This window comes from Eschrichtius robustus, chromosome 10, assembly GCF_028021215.1.
Source record: "Eschrichtius robustus isolate mEscRob2 chromosome 10, mEscRob2.pri, whole genome shotgun sequence".
Taxonomy (NCBI): Eukaryota; Metazoa; Chordata; class Mammalia; order Artiodactyla; family Eschrichtiidae; genus Eschrichtius; species Eschrichtius robustus.
The window spans coordinates 92872463-92879556 of record NC_090833.1 but is presented as its reverse complement, the minus strand read 5'-3'; the positions used below and the strand labels follow the sequence as shown (position 1 = coordinate 92879556).

The window sequence follows — 7094 nt, the reverse complement described above, 5'->3', positions numbered from 1 at the left end:
TTCTGTGACTTGCTCGTCCTGGTTGCTCCAAGGCGCCACCAAGTCGGGGTGGGTAGGTATGCCCTCGGGCTTTGGGTTCGAGGGAGTCAACTCTCTTGAAGCGTAGGGACTGCTGGGGGACAGCTGTGGAAAAGTAAGCAGGGATGGCAACGAGGCTGGGATGCTTGCGAGCGCGGGTTATAAGCGCGGGAATCGCGCGTCATTCCCCTGCCTCCCCCGCCGAGTTCCGGGATGGTCCACGCCAGCAGCGCGCGAGGCTTGAAGAACAGGACGTGGCGCGCCTCTGTCAGGCAGCTTCCCGTTAGCGCGGCCCTATGGATTCTCAGCGGGCTGAGGCCCGCGCTTTGGAAGCCGAGATCACCGCTTTGAGGCGGGCGTGCGTGGAGCCGCCGGCGCCCGGGGAAGACACCTCCCGAGTTCGGTACGTGGCCTTCCTCAGGCCCAGTGGGAAGGGTGAAGATCTCTACTCCAGGCGCCCCGGACCTCCCCACAGACTTTTCCCGAGCACCAGACGTGGGCGGGAACTCGTTATCTGTCTGTTCCAACAGGGCTGAGAGTGATGAGTACACGCGTGGACCCCGTTGTAAACGTATTACCATATATTAACTGATTTAATCACACTCACGGGGAAGGTGTTTTCATTTAAGGTGTTTCATTTCATTTCATTTTAAGGTGTTCTCTTGCTAGTAACTATCAAGGTGAAAGTTTGCTTATCTCCTTAGCAATCTTGCCTTTAGTGGGCAGCAGTATCTAGTTGGAATTTAAAAACTCTGGTTTCATGGTATTTGTTTTTGTGAGTCACCTAACTGTGGCAAGTGATACTGATTTTTCGCTTACGGTAGTGATACGAAATTTCCCTTGAGAAATAATTTAGGTAAAAGAGTAAGTTGATATAAAGAAGACTAGGCAATGTAGTCTATAGGAGAATTTGGCAAAAGCTGCGAAGGTGATTGTCATATACTGCAGGAGGGGAAGCATCCCTGTAAAGGAAGTGGGGGAACTCCCTGTTTAAAGGCGAACAGAGCCATATGCACTAATAGGTAGAAATAACTGAAGAGTGCCGTCTACCATAGAGCGGTGGCATCATAACGTCTTTGTTACTACCAATAGCCATGGTCTGTCTATTACTTACTAAGTGCTAGGCTGAGAGATGCAAACGTCTTTACGTACATCATCTCTTTTTAATACCTACGACAATCCTCTGAGTTAGGTGCTGTTGTTAACCCCGTTTTAGAGTTAGGAAACTGAGGCTCAGAGAAATTAAGTTGCTTTCCTGAAGTCTCAGAGAAGGTAAGTGTTAGAGCTGGATTGGAATCCAAAAATCAAACTTCAAAGCCCAGGCACTTTTCTTAACTGGAGAAGGAGAGAAGGGGGTCCATGACAGTTAATTATGTACCTATTGTCTCAAGCTTGCAAGCTGCTTGAAAAGCAGAAACTGTCTTCATTTTTTAGTCAATTCTAATTTGACATAGATGCAGAGAGAATAAGATTTTCCTGAACTAACTGGACAAGAGTTGGTTGAAATTGGGAAGGAGGAGTTCTAAAGAAAATGTTTGCATGCATGTTGGAAGGGATCATGAAGGTAGAGGAAGCTGTAACTAGTAAGAGAGAAGAGGAGAGGGAAGTAGGTGAACAGGGAACAAATATGTTCCTCCGCAAGTGAGGGTGTAAATGTATCAGAATGCTTGCTACTCCAGGGGTGCTCCACAGATTGGAAGCTTTAGCATCACTTGGGTTGAACAGAAATACAGATTTCAGCCCAACCCTGACCTACTGAGTCGGAATCTACTTTTTAACTTGACCGTTGATGATTTTATGCACTTCAGAAAGTCTGAGGAAGCACCATGATGAAAGATGATTTCTTTACTGGCCACAGTATGTCATTTTTAGCTCAGGATAGTATGTAGACTATCCATGTAATCTGAGTCTCCTCAATGATCAAGTTGAGAAAGTCGGAAGAGTCCAAGGTGTTTGGATTTAATATAAAGTTTCTTTTCACTATGATGGAGAAAGAAGTTTAGGACCTGTGTACCAAGATTTTTTTTTTTTTTCAGTTCCAGTAAAATACATATAAATGTATCATCTTAACCATTTTTCAGTGTTCATATCAGTAGTATAATGTTCATAATATTGTGCAACTATTACCTCCATCCCTTTCCATAAGTCTTTGCATCTTGTAAAACTAAAACTCCATACCCGTTAAATAATAACTTCTCATTTCCCAACTCCCGTTAGCCCCTGACAGCCACCATTCTATTTTCTGTCTCCATCGAATTTGACTTCTCTATTGCTTCATATAAATGGAATCATACATATTTATCTTTTTGTGACTGGCTTATTTCTCTCAGCATAATATCCTTAAGTTTCATCCATATTGTAGCATATAGCAGAATTTCCTTTCTTTTTCAGGCTGAGTAATATTTTCTTGTATGTATATACCACATTTTACTTATCCATTCATCTGTCAATAAATACTTCGTTTGCTTCCATGTTTTAGCTATTGTGAATAATACTGGTATGAACATGGGTGAACAAATATCTCTTTGTGACCCTGCTTTCAATTCTTTGGATATATACCAAGAAGTGGAGTTGCTGGATCATATGTTAATTCTATTTTTAATTTTCTGAGGAACCACCACACTGGTTCCCACAGTGGTTCTACCATTTTACGTTCCCACTAACAGTCCACAAGTTTTCCAGATTCTCCACATCTACATCAACACTTGTTGTTATCTCTTTTTTGATAGTAGCCATCCTAATGGGTATGAGGTGGTACCTCACTGTAGTATTGTCTTGCATTTACCTAATGATAGGTGATGTTGAATATCTTTTCATGTACTTATTGGCCATTTGTATATCTTCTTTGGAGAAATGTTTATTTAAATCCTTTGCCCATTTTTGAATCAGGTTGTTTGGGTTTTTGTTGTGGAGTTTTAGGAGTTTCTCTATATATTTTGGATATTGATCCTTTATCAGATATACAATTAACAAATATTTTCTCCCATTCTGTGAGTTGCCTTTTTACTCTGTTGATAGTGTTTTTTGATGTACATTTTAAAATTTTTTTCATGAAGTCCAATTTGTCTATTTTTTCTTTTGTTACCTGTGCCTTTGGTATTGAATATATCCATGAAATCATTGCCAAATCCAATATCGTGAAGCTTTGTCTTACGTTTTCTTCCTAGAGTTTTATTGTTTTAGGTCTTATGTTTACACCTTTGATCCAATTCGAGTTAGTTTTTGTATATGTTAGCTAATGGTCCAATTTCATTATTTTGCATGTGGATATCCAGTTTTCCCAGCACAATTTGAATGGTATTGGCATGCTAGTCAAAAATCATTTGACCATATATGTGAAAGTTTATTTCTGGCTTCTATAAGTATTCTATTACGTTGATCTGTATGTCTGTTTTTATGCCAGTACTACAGTTTTGATTACTGTATCTTTGAGATAAGTTTTGAAATCAGGCAATATGAATCCTTCAGTTTTGTTCTTTTTCAAGATTGTTTTGCTATTGGGAATCCCTTGAGGTTCCATATGAATCTTAGGGATGGCATTTTCTATTTTTAAAATAAAAAACCTCATTGGGATCTTGATAGGGATTGCATTGAACCTGTAGATTGCTTTGGGTAATATTGACATTTTAATAACATTACCTCCTAATCCATGAACATGAGATGTGTTTCCATTTATTTATATCTTCTTTAATTTCTTTCAGTGATGCTTTGTAGTTTTCATTGTACAAGTCTTTTACCTTCTTGATTAAGTTTACTGCTGTGTATTATATTCTTTTTTGATGGTATTGTAAATGGAATTGTTTTTGTAATTTCCTTTTCAGATTGTTCATAGTTGTATAGAAATTCATCTAATTTTTATGTGATGACTTGTTATCCTGTTACTTTGCTGAATACATTTATTAGTTCTAACAGTTTTTTTGTAGAATCTTTAGGATTTCTTACATTTACGATCATACCGTCTGCAAACAGAGATAATTTTACTTCTTCCTTTCCAATTTAGATGCCTTTTATTTCTTCTTCTTGCCTAACTGCTCTACCTAGAATTTTCCGTACTATGTTGAATTGAAGTGGTGAAAGCTGCATCTTTACCTTGTTCCTAATCTTACAGGAAAAGCTTTCAGTCTTTCACCATGGAGTATGATGTTTGCAGTGGGTTGTCCATATATGGTTTTTATTATGGTGAGATAATTTCTTTCTGTTCCTAGTTTTTTTGAGTGGTTTTTATTATGAAATTTTCAAATACAGTTTCCCCCCCACTATCCGAAAATAAAGCATTCCAATGAAACCTTTTGTAAGTCAAAATGGTGTAAAGCAAAGAAGCAGTTACCTCAGGACACATTTTGCTAACGGATGCACAAAATAAATCAAGATACAGCACAAATGCTCACAGACACAGTTCAAAGCTATGGCAGTTTTGATGCTGAGATGCTGAGTGTAGTTTCTGGGGTAGGAGCTTGGTGGTGCCACTCTCACTGCTCAGGGTGCATGTTGCCTCTGTGATGTCTCGCTGCAAAACAAACCCCAAACGCTGTTTTCACTTTTCACCTTCTTTTTGTAAAAGTGAAAATTCTTTTCAGATTTTATTTCAAAGAGCTAATTTTTAGTTTCATTGATTTTTCTCTATTTCTTAATGTTTATTTCACTGATCTCTGTTCTAATCTTTATCATTTCCTTCCTTCTGCTAGCTTTGGGTTTAATTCATTCTTCTTTTTCTAGTTTCTTAAGTTTTACCATTAGGTTGTTCATTAGACATCTTTCTTGTTTTTTTAATTTAAGTGTTTATAGCTATAAAATGTCCTTAGTGCTATGTTTGCTATGTCTCCTAAGTTTTGATATGTTGTGTTTTCATTTTCATTGGCCTTAAAGACGAATAAAAATATATTTTCATTTCCCTTGGGATTTCTTCTTTATTATTGGTTATTTAAAAGTGTGTTGCTTAATTTCACAATTTTGTGAATTTTTCAGTTTTCCTTCTGTTACTGATTTCTAACTTCAGCTCGTTGTGGTTGGAGAAAATACTTTGTAGAATACCTGTCTTTTAAAATCCACTGAGACTCAATTATTTGCCCAGTATATGATCTATCCTGGAAAATGTCCCACCTGCATTTGAAAATAATTTGTATTCTCTTGTCGTGTAGGGTGTTCTATATATGTCTGTTAGACCTAATTGGTGTACTGTGGTGTTTAAATTTTCTGTCACTTATTAATCTGTCTGGTCCTTCTATACATCATTGTAAGTGGGGGATTGAAGTCTCCAACTGTTATTTTGTTTTCTACTGAGCTGTAATTGACATATAACATTACTTTACTTTCAGGTGTACAACATAATGATTTCACATTTGTATATATAAAAAAAATGATCACAAGAAATTCTTAAGATTCATCACCATTCATAGTTACAAAAATTGTTTGTGATGAGAACTTTGAAGATTTACTCTCTTAGCAACTTTCGAATATGCAATACAGTATTATTAACTATAGTCACCATGCTGTACATTAGATCCCCATGACTTATTTATTTCATAAATGGAAGTTTGTACCTTTTGACCACCCCACCCTCACCCATTTCCCTTACCGCCCCCTCACCCCCTTGCCCCTGACAACCACCAGTCTATTCTCTATATCTATGAACTTGTTCTTTTTGGTGTTTCTTAGATTCCACATATAAGTGAGATCATATAGTATTTGTCCTTCTCTGTCTGACTTCACTTAGCATAATGCCCTCAAGGTCCATCCATGCTGTTGCAAATGGCAAGATTTCATTCATTTTATGGCTGAGTAATATTCCATGTATATACAGGCCACATTTTCTTTATCCATTTAACGATCAATGGACGCTTTGTTTGTTTCCATGTCTTGGCTATCATAAATAATGCTGCAGTGAACATTGGGGTGCATATATCTTTTCGAGTTAGTGTTTTTGATTCCTTCAGATAAATACACGGCAGTACAATTGCTGATCATATGGTAGTTCTATTCTTTTTTTTGTTGTAATTTTTTTAAACATCTTTATTGAAGTATAATTGTTTTACAATGTTTTATTAGTTTCTGCTGTATAACAAAGTGAATCAGCTATATGCATATGTATATCCCCATGTCCCCTCCCTCTTGCATCTCCCTACCACCCTCCTTTTCCCACACCTCTAGGTGGTTGCAAAGCAGCCAGCTGATCTCCCTGTGCTATGCAGCTGCTTCCCACTAGCTGTTTTACATTTGGTAGTGTATATATGTCCATGCCACTCTCTCACTTCGTCCCAGCTTACCCTTCTCCCTCCCCGTATCCTCAAGTCCATTCTCTACGTCTGTGTCTTTATTCCTGTCCTGCCCCTAGGTTCATCAGAACCATTTTTTATTTTAGATTCCATATATATGTGTTAGCATATGGTATTTGTTTTTCTGTTTCCGACTTACTTCACTTTGTATGACAGACTCTAGGTCCACCCATCTCACGACAAATAACAATTTTGTTTCTTTTTATGGCTGAGTAATATTCCATTGTATATATGTGCCACATCTTCTTTATCCATTCATTTGTCGATGGACACTTAGGTTGCTTCCATGTCCTGGCTATTGTAAATAGTGCTGCAATGAACATTGTGGAACATGACTCTTTTTGAATTATGGTTTTCTCAGGGTATATGCCCAGTAGCGGGATTGCTGGGTCATACGGTAGTTCTATTTTTAGTTTTTTAAGGAACCTCCGTACTGTTCTCCATAGTGGCTGTACCAATTTATATTCCCACCAACAGTGCAAGAGGGTTCCCTTTTCTCCACATCCTCTCCAGCATTTATTGTTTGCAGATTTTTTGATGATGGCCGTTCTTACCGGTGTGAGGTGATACCTCATTGTAGTTTTGAGTTGCATTTCTCTAATGATTAGTGATGTTGAGCATCTTTTCATGTGTTTGTTGGCAATCTGTATATATTATTTGGAGAAATGTCTATTCAGGTCTTCTGCCCATTTTTACATTGGGTTGTTTGTTTTTTTAATATTGAGCTGCATGAACTGCTTGTATATTTTGGAGATTAATCCTTTGTCAGTTGCTTCATTTGCAAATATTTTCTCTCATTCTGAG

At 37.8% G+C, this 7094-nt stretch overlaps 1 protein-coding gene across 2 annotated transcripts in view; it reads left to right on the top strand.

Moving 5' to 3' along the window:
• Positions 1 to 68: 68 nt before the first annotated feature.
• The window catches only part of CENPP (centromere protein P), a 228467-nt gene continuing 221441 nt past the window's right edge, over positions 69 to 7094 (top strand). The window contains exon 1 of one of the 2 annotated variants that reach the window (XM_068553294.1): positions 69 to 421. In XM_068553294.1, coding sequence (XP_068409395.1) covers positions 315 to 421 — 107 coding nt within the window. In that variant the 5' untranslated portion in view covers positions 69 to 314. The remainder of the gene's footprint in view (positions 422 to 7094) is intronic. The other variant, XM_068553295.1, reaches the window with a different exon arrangement.